Raw genomic sequence first — 13,284 nt, 5'->3', positions numbered from 1 at the left:
ATATAATTGCGGTGGTGGTGGTGGTGTGTGTGTGCGTGCGTTTGTGTGTGACACTTTGTCACCGGATGTTTTTGGAACAGAGGAAGTTTTCCCTCGTCTGTCTAACGAAGAGAGGAATTCCCGAGGTCAAAACTGCCTTCCTGTATTGTTTGTTTAACACTGAGTTCATTCTATGGGACTGATATGATATTACGCTACAGATGTGTCTCCGCCTCGTCCGTGTCTTTGTTTTATTCTCATTTAATTCGGCAGTTGTGACAGTGTGCAACAACTAAAGCCTGGTAATAGAATTTAAGAGCACGCACTGCAGGTTCTCTGATAAAACACCTGTAGCGGTGAAATGACCTGTTACGCCCTCTAGTGGTTTACATGATCAATTACGTTGTAACAAATACGGACAAGAACGTAGTATGTTTTACACAAAAATTTGTCATTTTTAAGATTTCGAATTTTCCATTTCATAGCCCTTATATCAGTTATTATGAACATCAAAACACTAATGAATCAAATTAAGAAATGTACTCGCTCTTCCTTCTCAACACTATATGCAAAGATAGATGGATTTGACAAAAGTGAATATTTTATTTAAAAAAAAATTCAATATTCACTTTAGTGAAATCTGTCTATCTATTCATATGATACTGAGAAGCAAGAGCGAGTACATTTCTTATTTAAATTTAAGGGAACTTTGGATCTACAATTGAAGTTTTTCACAACACAACGCGTGTTTACATTTGGCCCGTGGAACCGCGTGGAACAGTAGTTTCCAGCACTGAGGCTCCAAATGAAGAAGAAGAAAAAGAAGAAGAAGAAGAAGAAGAAGAAGAAGAAGAGGAAGAAGGTACACTTGTTTTACATGCCATCCATCCATCCATCCATTGTCTTCCGCTTATTCCTATTAGGGTTGAGGGGTGGAGCCTATCCCAGCGGCTACGGGCGAGAGGCGGGGTTCACCCTGGACAGGTGTTTTTTACATGCGACAATGTAAGTTGATGCCTTTTGGAGTCTTCTTTTTGAACTCCACTTCCCACAATCCTTGGTACAATGTGACGTATTTTTGCTACGTGTCAGGAAGCAGTGTCAGTATTCAACATGGCGGGGCAGCAGAGCGATGTTGATGAACTCTTCGATGTGAAAAATGCCTATTACATCGGCAGTTATCAACAATGTATCAACGAGGCCCAGAAGGCGAAGGTATGTCCCTAATATTAACACTTGAAGGCTTTAAAACACTTGAATATACGCGAAAACCCCAAGTAGTTCGTGGGTGAGCAAAAATGCTAAACGTGTTAGCTAACATTTCTTTGACTGAATTCAATATTATTTCATAACCGTTGTTTGTATTTTGTCTTTTGAAGCCTTCCACACCGGAGAAGGAGATAGAAAGGGACATGTTTTTGTACAGAGCGTACATCGCTCAGGTAAATATCAATGTTGGGGCCACTAACATTCATTTCCCGTGTTAACGTATAGTAGCTGTCACAGTAAGTAGATTGACTAGAACCCCCCTGACCTGTCTGTCTGTGTTGTAGAGGAAATATGCTGTAGTCCTGGATGACATCAAGGCCAACTCCCCCCCTGAGCTTCAAGCTGTCAGGATGTTTGCAGAGTATCGCTCTAGTGAAACTAAACGGTAAGAGCCTGTATAGATGGACCCTGTGGCCAATAAAACAAAACATATTGCATGTTATGATTTTAGCAGGAAGATTTTTACCAGCCTTTTCAAGCCTCATGTGTAGCTGAATGTTTCATTATATTTGAGACACTCTTGAAGCCCTCAGTTTCTCGGCTGTTCCTCTGCTTCTGTTGTGTGCGCAGAGATGCTATTGTTGCCGATCTAGATAAGAAGATGGCCAAGAGTGTGGATGCTGCCAACACCACCTTCCTCCTTATGGCTGCCTGCATCTACTACCATGAGTTGAACACCGATGCTGCTCTCAGGACTCTGCACCAAGGAGAGAGCCTGGAGTGGTAAGAAGCAATTAAATAACTAGTTCACTGGGTGATATTAACTGATGACGATGTATTAATCGCCAGCGGTAATGACACTTAAATGGTTGCTCAGATGAAGTGCACTGACTCCTCTCCTCTTTTGTTTACAAGTGTAGGAAAACACGACTGACACTAAACTCACACACTCACTGTTTATTTCAGCATGGCCATGACCATTCAGGTACTGCTGAGTCTGGATCGTGTTGACCTAGCAAGGTATGAAGTCATTTTATGTCCTCATGCCAATCGCAAACAGTAAACAGTAGATAACTTGTATTTTAAGGTCAACTTTGTTTTTTGGAGCCTCGTGGAAAACACCATGTGCTTTTAATGGACTCAACAAATTTGCCAATGGAGATATTTAATTTATGTATGTCTGCAATTAAAATATGAAACTTTGCGGACCCGATCAGGACCGTGCCCTCTAATCATGATGACAATATCTTCTTTGTCTGCGGCAGGAAGGAGCTGAAGAAGATGCAGGAGCAGGATGAAGATGCTACTCTGACCCAGTTAGCAACAGCCTGGGTTAATATCGCTGTGGTGAGGAGAGCATTATTTAAATTTATTCATAATTTACAAATTCACGATTTGTCATTCCCCCATTAGGACTGCAATAGTTCAGCAAGCTCACTTTTCAGTTTGTATAAATTGATGTACGAATGACTCCTAAAACCAAGAGGTCATATGGGAGTACAAAGTCAATGTATCCTAAGGTGTTTGAGACTATAGAGGTTGTTATGTTTGTTCAGTAGCTTTGTACTTAAAATGATCGAAATTATGTTTCTGAAATCCTAAAAATGCCATTTACTTTTGTGGCAGAACATAATGTGTTTCATAAACTTAGTTTGACATGGAGCTTATTTTTGGCAATAATCCAAATCTAATACAAAATTCCAAGGGAACTCGTGGGAAGGCTAACGTCCAGGTTGGCCTGCAAAAGTGTGTCATTCCTGTGGCACTCTTACCTTTTTTAAGGGCACGCTTTGTTTTTGATTTCACTGAGGGGAGGAAAAACACATTACGTAATACTTGGGTCAGTGAGGCTCAGAGCAGCCGTCCAGCAATAAGCGGGTGTTCTGGTTTGATCTGTGAGACTTTGAGTGTCCTGATGAGCTGGTTAGCACCTTGCATGGTGTTGCAAGATGGAAAAAATGCTATATGCATTATGGAAGTTATAAAAAGAAAACAGGATTGTGCCTGTGATTCAGATCCATTCCACACATGAATGGTCCGTTACCAACTCTGGTTAGATGCCTGGTCTTTTTTCGCATAACCCTTCTAATGGCCAGAAAGACAAGCAAACAGTTGACACAGAAAGTGTAACATCCTTGTCGGAGATCACAAAAGTAAACTGAAAGTTTTTACTTTGTCCGCTTGCAGTCGACTTTGCAACATGATCTCTGCTGAATGCTCTTGAGCGTCTTCTCCCCTACATCATATTGCATTCCGCTTGTTGTTCCAGGGCGGAGAGAAGCTCCAGGATGCCTATTACATTTTTCAAGAGATGTCCGACAAGTACTCTTCTACACTGCTGCTCCTCAACGGGCAGGCAGCCTGTTACATGGCTCAGAACAAGTGGGAGGAGGCTGAGGGGGTGCTCCAGGAGGCACTTGACAAGGTTGGTCACTGACCTTCTGGACATACTTCATTCACTTAAATGTGGTTAAACTTCTTTGTCTGATTGCTTGCTTTTGGAATACTTTAAGTGAACATAGTGTGGGCTATGTTCAAAGATAACAGCCTCTCGAGATTTGGGTTTTTCCTTCAAAAGCAAACCTTAAATTCATATTCCTGCATTCTAACAGTAGATGGCGCCCCAGTACTTCTTGTTTTCAAATGCTGGTTATTGTTCAGTTTACACTGTTAATATGTAGACTAAATATTTTCTTTTAGGTGTTGTTTATGTCAAATTTACATTCTTGTTTTCACGTGTTAAAATGTTCTACACTGCTTGTGAATACTACAGCTGCCTTAAGCAATATTCATCTACTTCATTGTGATTGAATCCTCCATGGACTCTATTTCAGGTTGGCCATGTTGACTGTTTAAACCAGACCCATGGGAACCAGTCGATGTAATTAACTCTTGGATGTATTTTTAGGATACCCCATTACTAAATCAAATATTAATCTCAAGCGAAAACAGACTTTTCACCATGAATCCAATTTTTTTTTAACCATGTTCTCTAAAATATGCACATGTCATGTCACAGTTTTGTCATACTACCTCCTAAACTGGAGCCCAAGTTGACTTGGCTGCCTACTGTGATGCTGTAAATGGTAAAATTATGACAGAGTGAAGGTTAACCATTGGTGTTAGGTCTCACTAAGCAGGTAGAACATAACCTAAATGTAGTGTGACTTGACATGAATGATCGCCATCCTCATTTTAGCCCAAGGAAATCATCAACAGTGGTAGGATGCTAAATGGAGTAGGTATGTTTACATGTAGGCATTAAAACAGGAGAAGGGGATGATTTACAGCAGTCTGTACTTGCCAAACTTTATTGCACACGCTGGCAACCGTCAGCTCACACACGTGCGTGGAACAGAAAGTAGTTTGTTACAATACTAGCAGTAATTTATAGAACAGTTGTCAATAACGCTTCTATTTAAGTGCCAAAGATGAGAGATTAAAATGCGGGTATAACACTGTGAGAAAAACAAGACTCATGTAGCCGGTTTTTACCTGCTGCTGGAGTCGTGCTCTGTCACAGGTTTTTTTGCATTTTGATCCAAGCTTGCATCAAGGTGGGTGGGATAAAGGCTGGCCTGCTATCGTGTGATGGTATTCCCAGTCAGGGAAAGAAACATACTGTTTCCACATACTTGGGGCACTGCTGGTGGTTTGCTGCAGTGATCCACGAGGTTCCTCACATGTCTCAGGGGCAGCTATGTTGGTAGTGTCAATCATGTGATCAGCAAGTCAAGCTTAAAGCATCTTCGCAGAGCAATAAAGTCAACTAATAGATGAGTCTGTGCAGCCCCTGGCAGACACATTCACTCTCGCTTGTTGACTGCACCAGCGTCCTGTCTGAAATGTAGCTTGTCTTGGTGAAAGACATCAAGAGAAGACCTTTACTGTTGCTGTCTTGTCTTCATGTTTGTTTTCTTTTCCTCTGAGGGATACACATCTCACTCCGACCATACTCTCTATCCCTCCTTACAGGACAGCAGCCACCCTGAGACGCTGATCAACCTTATAGTGCTGACTCAGCACCTGGGCAAAGCCCCTGAGGTGAGACTTTGGACCTTAAGTTGTAAGCGAGGTTTTGCTTTTACAGCTGTCTGTTTAGCAATGTCTTACAGACAAACTCGACGGTGACAAACGTTTGTCCGATCATCCCTGTTGTTCAGAGTCCCGATGCACTTCGCCGCAAATTTTTGTTGTTGTGAGTGAATCAGATAAATGCCAAGCCAAGCAGCATTAGCCTTCTAAAGTGTTATCTGAGCATATATCCTTTTTCAGTGCTTAGTGGTGTGTGTGTGTGTGTGTGTGTGTGTGTGTGTGTGTGTGTGTGTGTGTGTGTGTGTGTGTTACACACCCTTCAACTTAGAGTTCAGGAGATAAAGACTATTATCTCCCTATATTTGATGGATTTGATAATAATGCGATAGAGTGCTGACCATTGACTTGAAGCCATCGTTCAGTTTCCAGCGTGATAATCATTGATTAGCACATCTAACACAAGGTTTACTGGAATTACTGGACAACTTTAGCAAACAGATGTAGTCCTTACTTTCTTGGGGAGGGGGGGGGGGTCTTGTATTGACATTTTAGTCAAAAACTAAACAATGTTGTTATGTTGAACCTTGTGTTAAGGTAGTTGTTTAGTCTTTATCAGCCACATCTCTGATCTCTGAACTGCTATCATTACTCTCATCATCTTAAATCTCATCAACCAGCAGCACTGTTCTCACTTTACCGCTCACAGAGGAAACGCAGTTTCAGCAACACAGTTTAGATGAGGTTGAGGTGACTCGGGCGACAACATACATAAAACCCCACATCTTTCGTAAGATTTTGTGCCAAATATTTGTAAATTCTGGCTGAGGAACCTTTTATCAGTGCCTCTCAAATTCAGACCAGTAAGAAGAAAAACTCATACAAAGGAAGTAAGACAATGCGATGAAAAGTTGAGCCCTATTTCCCGTCAAAGAGCTGTGGAGGCGTCACTGCTACCTTCTGACCGTCACAGTTGTCATTTTTCTGTCCCAGTGTCAATGTCATTTCAATTTCTGTGGCTTCCATTGATGGTCCACGAGCATGTTTCCAGACTATCTTATTTATTAGGAACCGCTAGAGATCCCTGTCTTGATAAGAGTTGCGGTGTGCATTCATACCCGAGGCACATCAGGTGATTTGTGTTTTATTGACGCATTGTTTCCTTCTGATTCTCTTTAAGAAGAGAGAGACTGCCTTAAGTACTTTTTCATGAAGATAATTAAATCCCTGTATGAAGTAAATATCATGGGACATGGAAAACTGCAGCCTACTTCTAAACTTGACATTACAGAATAAACTCTCCTTGGGAAAGAGAAATCAAGTTTTAGTTTATGGAATCGTTTTTAGACAAAAAAAACTGTAGAACAAGCTGAACCCTCAGCTGACTATCTTTTATATCTCCATGTGCTTTAGATGACACTGATAGATTTATGTCTGTAAAGCAGCGTCAGGATCTGAAAAGTCAGGAGGCCTTTCAGTTCGTTAACTCCCTCGTCTGGTTTCTAACGCGTATGAAATCTGTTCACGTCTGTCCTCAGGTAACTAATCGGTACCTCTCTCAGCTAAAAGATGCACACCGAACCCATCCATTCCTCAAAGACTATTTATCCAAGGTAAGCTACTGCTGCACGGCAGTGGGTTTGTCTGAATGCTGCAGTTGAAGCATCGACACGTTACTGCTGTGGTCGGGTGACGTTTTGAAATGTCAAACCAGTCAACCCATCCACACTGGCAGAGCGTGGGATGCTCCTGATGTGACCAGGTGCTATTTAGGTTCAGAGCCATTCACAGTTGTTGACTAGTCACCATAACCTTTCGTCTCTTATAATTAATACCTGGTCTGGTTGTTTTGGTGCTCGGACAGCAGGTGTCCTTGGAGCGAAGCCAATGACAGCATTACACTTTGAATCCGTAGCCTTTGTCACACATGTTGTTACACAAGAGTGCAGATGTACATGAACAAGTTAAAGTGGGTTGTACCATTACCAAACAGACCGTGCTACGCACAGCTGTTCCCCTGCTCTGATGTTTGTTTCCTGGTGCTCAACACTCTTTTCTTTGTTTTGCAGGAAAATGAATTTGACAGACTAGCGATGCAGTACGCTCCCACCGCCACTGCGTAAGACAGCCACGTTTGTCAAGGCCCCCATCAATTACGGACTCCGTGTTGTTTCTCCTCCTTTCTACAAACTGTATACTTTCTTTAACTTGTATGTTTAAGTGTTTTAATGAAACATTGGCTGTTAATTAAACCCAGACCAAAAGTTGTCATATTGTTTGGGTGTGGATAAAACATGTCTGCCTATGTATCCATTCTAAGTAAATCAACATTTAGTCTTTGGTGATTAAAACATTTGTTTACTGCAAGCATTCCTTTTGAAATGACAATAAATGCTTCAATCCCTCGCTGTGGTTGATGTGTGGAGTCTAAAAAAAAAACTTAACAATGGAATCTGGAAAACAGAAGCAAATGTGATTTAAAAAAAAATCAGCAGCAGCCAAGAGATTAACAACACGCAGGTACAAATAATTTGCTCTTTGCCAGTTTCTACAATTATATCAAAATATATCAACAGAAATTCTGCAGGTAGGCATCAGGCATTTATTAGATTACTCATTATTTGAATTACAAAATGACAAAAAAAAAAAAAACGGAGGAAAAAAAGAGCAAATATAAAGGAGTCAATCTAAATAAAGCTCCTTATTCCACTGGCCACATCTTTTGGACGTCTGTTGGGACTCTTGTGCTACGATGACAACTTTGCAGGAATATTTAATATGCACACGCATCCACGTCTAATATTGAGTGTAATAAAATGAACCTATATTTTTCTCCTCGATTTAATATGAGGTAATAGTTCATTTTTTTCTGTTTTATTGTGCTTTATTTCATGAATTCTGCCTAATCCAGTTTTCAATTAACCACTAATGAGTTGAAGCTTTATTATTTTACGAACAGCCTCCATGTAAAGTTTTACATCAAAATCAGGAAATTAGAAATGTCCTGTTTGTCTGAGGCCGCCGTCTCTTTAAGTCAACCCTCTTAAATCCTCGGGGGCTCAAGCAGACGGTTCAACAAGATAGCGGTCCTGATTACGTCACGCCCCCTTCAGCTTTTTTTTTTTTCCTCCTTCTTTTTCGCATAAACGTAGCTGTCCCATTTTCAACGTAGCAGTTGGTTCCCGGTGGAAGCGGAGTGCGCCCGGTCGAAGCGCAGCCTTGGACACGTTGGCCGGTCTGAGCAGCTGCGGAGAGGCAGAAGAAGCGGCGGTCTCGTCACAGGATAATAAAGCTCCTTTTTTATCCTCCTCGCTGGAATAACTCCGTGTGTCGGCTTGTCAAGAATCTGCTGTTGAGACTTAGGAAGCGGCAAAGACACGTTATATAATTCGTATAACGGTCGGAGATGAGACATTACCGTTGCGGCGGAGCGGCACAATAGTCGCGTGTGCTGGCTGGATTTGGCGCTGAGAGGAAACGCCGCACCGCTCGGACTAAATAGAAATTGGTTGATATATGTGAGGTTCCATCGCATGTTTGATGAATTTACTCAAGACACTAGCTAGCTTGGAAGCTGCTGCCAATGCTGGTCCACTCACTATTGTGTGCGTGTGATTGAACTTAGCTAGGCGGCTAACCAGGACGCGCTGCTGCTGCCTCTGCTGCCGGTGATTAGCCCGTGTGCGTAGCGGAATGATGATCACAAGAAACCTCCAGATGGCTCAGATTAACCGTCAAAAGCCTTTTAAATAATTGCTTTGTATGGTAACCAGATCCAGACACACACAGAGCTGGTGTCAGACCTGGTGGGCCCCTGCTATAATTCACAAATTTCTCCTGGACGCGAAGAACGGGCCCATGCCATAATTTGGAAAACAAAGAATACGGCTATTGAGGAGGGTAAGCTGATCAGATAAACTCGATTTGTTTGGGGTTTTTTTTGAACGAGCTAGCAAGCTTGTTAGCGGATTAGACACAAGGTCTGGATTGTGACTTGTTCCTGGAAACTCTGCGTCCATCAATCGGAGTATTTCCCCATATTTCCCCCACGATTTAGCTCTCACCGCGCCGCGCAATAATGGGCGCTCCTACCCAGGGCAACGAGCCGGCGGAATTAGAGCCCATGCCGGGGTACTTGGACCTCATCACCAGAGCCTCCACCGTTATGTTTGGCGCATGGAGGGACTGTAGCAATTGTGGGCTGGAGTTCTCCAAACGGACTCTGCTGGATAACGCGTACATTACCTGGACCGAAATAGCCCTGTTCTTCTTTTGCGCCTTTTTGTGGACGCAAATCAGGCGGGGACTGACACAAAGTCTGTTCAAGGTGGGTGATACACGACCACGCCGATCCTCCATTTCCGTAATGGTTTATTATTCATATCTGTAATGAATGGAGGGCTTAGCAGCTCCTCCTCTTAGAGCTCTGAGGAGTCGTTAGTGAAGGCACATGTTACTTGCAGGAGAAGACAAGTGTAGTTGTAATAACAGGTATTACCACAGTTGCAATTTAACCACAGTGTCAAAGATATTTACTTGTCCTAACACTCAGGAGATACATCTGACACACACACACTCAACAACTTTCACTTGTGTTTTTAAGGGGTCCCTGTGGGTGATAGCTGTGGGTGCAACTAAGGCTAGTAAGTTTGCACATGCAACCCAATCAGGCCTCATAAATAAACATATACAACATATGAACCCAGGGCTCATAAGGTCATGGATAAACCTAAGTAAGTCATGAAATTTGGAAATAGTAGTTTTCCAGGCCTGGAAAATTTTTTGAGTGATAATGTTGAGGGAAAAAAATGCTCTGGAAAGTCATAGAAATTAGTCTGCAGTTTTGTTTGCATCCTATTTTTAGGGTCACATTTGTTGGCTCGGATTGTTGTTGTTTTTTAACATCCCAAAAATATCATATTTCAGCACAAGCTAAAGTGTCTAATAAGTCACTTTTCAGTTATTTGATACGTCTTTGGACTATGCGTTTCAGATAAGATTAACTGAGAAAAAAAACTTCTGGTTGCTTCCCTTTGGTACGAATTTATGTTGCACCAAACTGTGTTGCTTGTCTTTAATTTTAGTTAAATTCACACAGGTAAACTTGGACATGATTTCTCTTTAGATTTTTTTGTAAACGGACTATCCAGAGATGTCTGATGATGCCATGTCTCCTCAGAATTGGAGAAAAGTATTAGAAATTGATTGGTAAATATGTATTTCAACCCTGAGTACCACTGGCAGCAGGCGTGGTCAGTGTGTATTATGTGAATTTCTGGATAGTGAATGATGATTGTAATTTTCTATAGTGGTCTCAATAATATATTTTTTTTTGTAAAAATACATCATCAGCACATACTTTAATGTGTTTTGGCTGAACATTGAGAATTCCATTTATGTTTTATTGGTTCTGACTAATTCATAGCGAAATGCAGTTCTGGACAGTCAAAAACACTTGTGCTGCTGAGCTCGGACGTTATTTTGTGACGTTTCCACTGATAATTTCAGTCCAAAATGGTGGCGGAGCTGTCGTCGAGATAGATTTCCATGTTCATCCCTTTCATTCTCATGGAGAACCTACGTGGTGCGTCACGGATCTGGCACGGTGACCACTGACGACGTATAGCTAGGCAGCACTGACGAGACATAGATCAAGAGTCTGTTACTGCATTTCCTTTTTCTTACCTCAGATGTTGACAGAAAAGCTTGATAGTTTCTTGGCTGCCATGTTGGAAACAGTCGACTCCACCCATCTACATGGAACTCCACCATGTGTCACTGCCAGTTGGAGCCCTCAGTGATGCAATGTGAAGTCTTGGTGGTGATAAAAGCTGTATACCACTTGATGCTGATTCATTTCCAGTGAGCAGCAGCCAATGGGAAACCAGCCCTCAGCCCCTGCTCCGATGTTGCACTTTTTATTACTTAGAATCTGTGATCAGCGACATTCGCGGTGATACTGCTGACTCTGCAGTCTAGGCAAAAAGGAGTTAAAGGTTTCATCTTCATCTTGTATTTTCATCTTTCTGGTGTCTCCACTGTCCCTCATCAGTCTTCACATAAACGTTAGCTTGCTGAATGCAGTCCAATCATGTCGGCATCAATTTGTAAGAGTCAATACACTCATAAAGCTTTTAGATTTGGAGTTAGTACCTCAAGGTGGAAGTTCGAACTCTCACAGCAGAGTCATTAATAGCAATTATGCCAAATTGCATGTGACGCAGACTTCCTCCCATCTTTGCTTTCTCTGTCTCTCTCTCTCTTCCTCCAACACCATGCCAAAGTCAGTCAGTCAAAAATGTGACGAGTCAGGGGCCAGTACTGCTGATAGAACGTAAGGTAAATCTCACTTAATCTTAGGGTTTATCTATATTAGTAGCATACATTTACTAACCTGACGTATCTGGGGGGTTTGTTCCTCTTAACTGTCTGAGAAGTATGACAAAACAGGCAGAAATCTACACAAAAATTATTTGGCAGGTGATTGGAGGCATCACGGGCTTCAACCAATCAGATCAATGGCTTTGGAGCTGAAGCCAGGAGTTTAAAAAAGCAACAACAAAAAAACAAACCTTTTCCGTGGAGGAAATCCTTCAGTGCCCTTTTTCACTGTTTTATCAAAGATGAAACATTTTCTAGTTGTGATATAATTTATGCTATAGCAGCATCTAGGCTAACCTCCTCAGGAGCCGCTGCTGATGTTCTGATGATCCGTCTCACTTTGGTCACATCTAAACCACACGCATAAGGAGCTCGATTAATCAAAACCGCTGGTTGTTCAACTAAAAGACATAACTGGAAGCCTGATAAGATGAATTCTCAGTGTGATTTTGCAAATTGAACACTAAAAGAGATTTGATGAATAAGTAGGAAGAACTGTTTAGTTTTGTCTTCACCAGGAATTTATACCTGACAAAATATTGTTTTTAGGGTATTCACAGGAAAAAAAAAAAATCATACAACAAATCAGAATTGCTCATCGATCTGAAACATCATGCATAAATTCCTATTTTCTTTTCTGACTTTTCTGTACTTTGGTTCAAATTTGTGAAACATTATAAAAGCCCGAGTGGTGACGCACCAGAGACGTGCCGCTACTGTGGAGTAAAAAAAAAATCACAGCACTCTTCAGGTGCCTGAGGATGCGCACTCAGAACTGCAAAAAGCACAGCATCGCAACATTGTTTTTTACTACCACGCAGCAGCACTCAAATGCCAGCAGCTCAGACTAGGCTCTGACAAACTGGCCCTTTGCCCAGGGCTCTTTCCAAGTCTCTCCCATCCAATTCCTGAGTACCTCCACCCTGTTGGTTTTACAGGGGAGAGGCCCTTATCCATGGATAGCCTGGATGTGGCCTTCAACTCGTTTTTTTCAGACATTGTTGTGGTGGGTGGGGGCAGAGTTGGGGGGGGAGGGGGGTGGAGTGTCCTCATGTGCTAGATGCTGCATTGACGGTGCTACGACAGTAAACTCCGGCTCAAGGCCTCGTGTTTGAAGGCAGATGTGGCCTGAGAATGCAAAGAATGAGGCCTGCTCTCTCTTTTACATGCTGGATGTGGGTCTCAGCATGTGACTCACTGACGTCCAGAGCAGTGTAGGAAGGACCCAGCTCGAGGCGGAGAAACTAGAACATCTATGAACGATGAGCTGAGGTTTTCTTTAAACTGGGTGAATTAGGAATCAGTAAGCGTGCCGGTTATTACAGAGTTCAACTTTGAGGTTTGTTGGATTGCCCCGGACAAGTTAAAAGCCACATCCTAGTAGTAATGCGAGCGACTCACTCGCCCAATCAACCAAGTTGTTTAAAATAAGGGGGAGATACAACAGGAAAGTTGTTTTTTTTAAATGTCCGTCAGGTTTTCAATTTTGGACTATTTTCTTTCCCTGTTGAGCTTTTTTCAGATTAATCCCCAAAAAAAGAGTTGAGAATCCAGTAATGTCTCCCCCCTCAAAGCGCTTCTCCAGTGATCAGGGTGCCTAATGTCCGCTGGCTTGGCTACCTCTCTGCGTTCTTCCTCATTCCTTACTTTCCAGCTTTAGTCTTCTTCCTTTGGGGTTGTGAC

The 13,284-nt window shown here is 42.2% G+C and overlaps 2 protein-coding genes across 4 annotated transcripts in view; both read left to right on the top strand.

Annotated features, from left to right (window-relative positions):
* The first annotated feature begins 965 nt into the window (after positions 1-965).
* cope (COPI coat complex subunit epsilon) lies at positions 966-7,625 on the top strand. Its single transcript, XM_086225414.1, has 11 exons — positions 966-984; positions 1,072-1,194; positions 1,359-1,421; positions 1,533-1,633; positions 1,819-1,971; positions 2,155-2,208; positions 2,454-2,535; positions 3,458-3,613; positions 5,164-5,232; positions 6,759-6,833; positions 7,290-7,625. The coding sequence occupies exons 2-11, from the start codon at positions 1,093-1,095 to the stop codon at positions 7,341-7,343; spliced, it is 909 nt and encodes a 302-aa protein (XP_086081540.1). The 5' UTR covers positions 966-984; positions 1,072-1,092; the 3' UTR covers positions 7,344-7,625.
* A 703-nt stretch (positions 7,626-8,328) lies between these two features.
* Positions 8,329-13,284, top strand: part of cers1 (ceramide synthase 1) — a 29,412-nt gene continuing 24,456 nt past the window's right edge. Inside the window, exons 1-2 of one of the 3 annotated variants that reach the window (XM_086225411.1) lie at positions 8,329-9,120; positions 9,278-9,547. In XM_086225411.1, coding sequence (XP_086081537.1) covers positions 9,299-9,547 — 249 coding nt within the window. In that variant the 5' untranslated portion in view covers positions 8,329-9,120; positions 9,278-9,298. Of the gene's footprint in view, positions 9,548-13,284 lie in introns of all 3 variants that reach the window. The other 2 variants (XM_086225410.1, XM_086225413.1) reach the window with 2 other exon arrangements.

This window comes from Aulostomus chinensis, chromosome 14, assembly GCF_037954235.1.
Source record: "Aulostomus chinensis isolate RoL2024-O1b breed Wild chromosome 14, RoL_Achi_v1.0, whole genome shotgun sequence".
NCBI lineage: Eukaryota > Metazoa > Chordata > Actinopteri > Syngnathiformes > Aulostomidae > Aulostomus > Aulostomus chinensis.
This window is presented reverse-complemented; position numbering and strand designations above follow the sequence as displayed.

Excerpts from the sequence above, each read along its gene's own strand:
- cope (XM_086225414.1), top strand. The coding sequence starts at position 1,093 with ATGGCGGGGCAGCAGAGCGATGTTGATGAACTCTTCGATGTGAAAAAT. Across the intron at positions 1,422-1,532 it reads ACAGAGCGTACATCGCTCAG|AGGAAATATGCTGTAGTCCT; the intron begins GTAAATATCAAT and ends TCTGTGTTGTAG. Across the intron at positions 1,634-1,818 it reads CGCTCTAGTGAAACTAAACG|AGATGCTATTGTTGCCGATC; the intron begins GTAAGAGCCTGT and ends TTGTGTGCGCAG.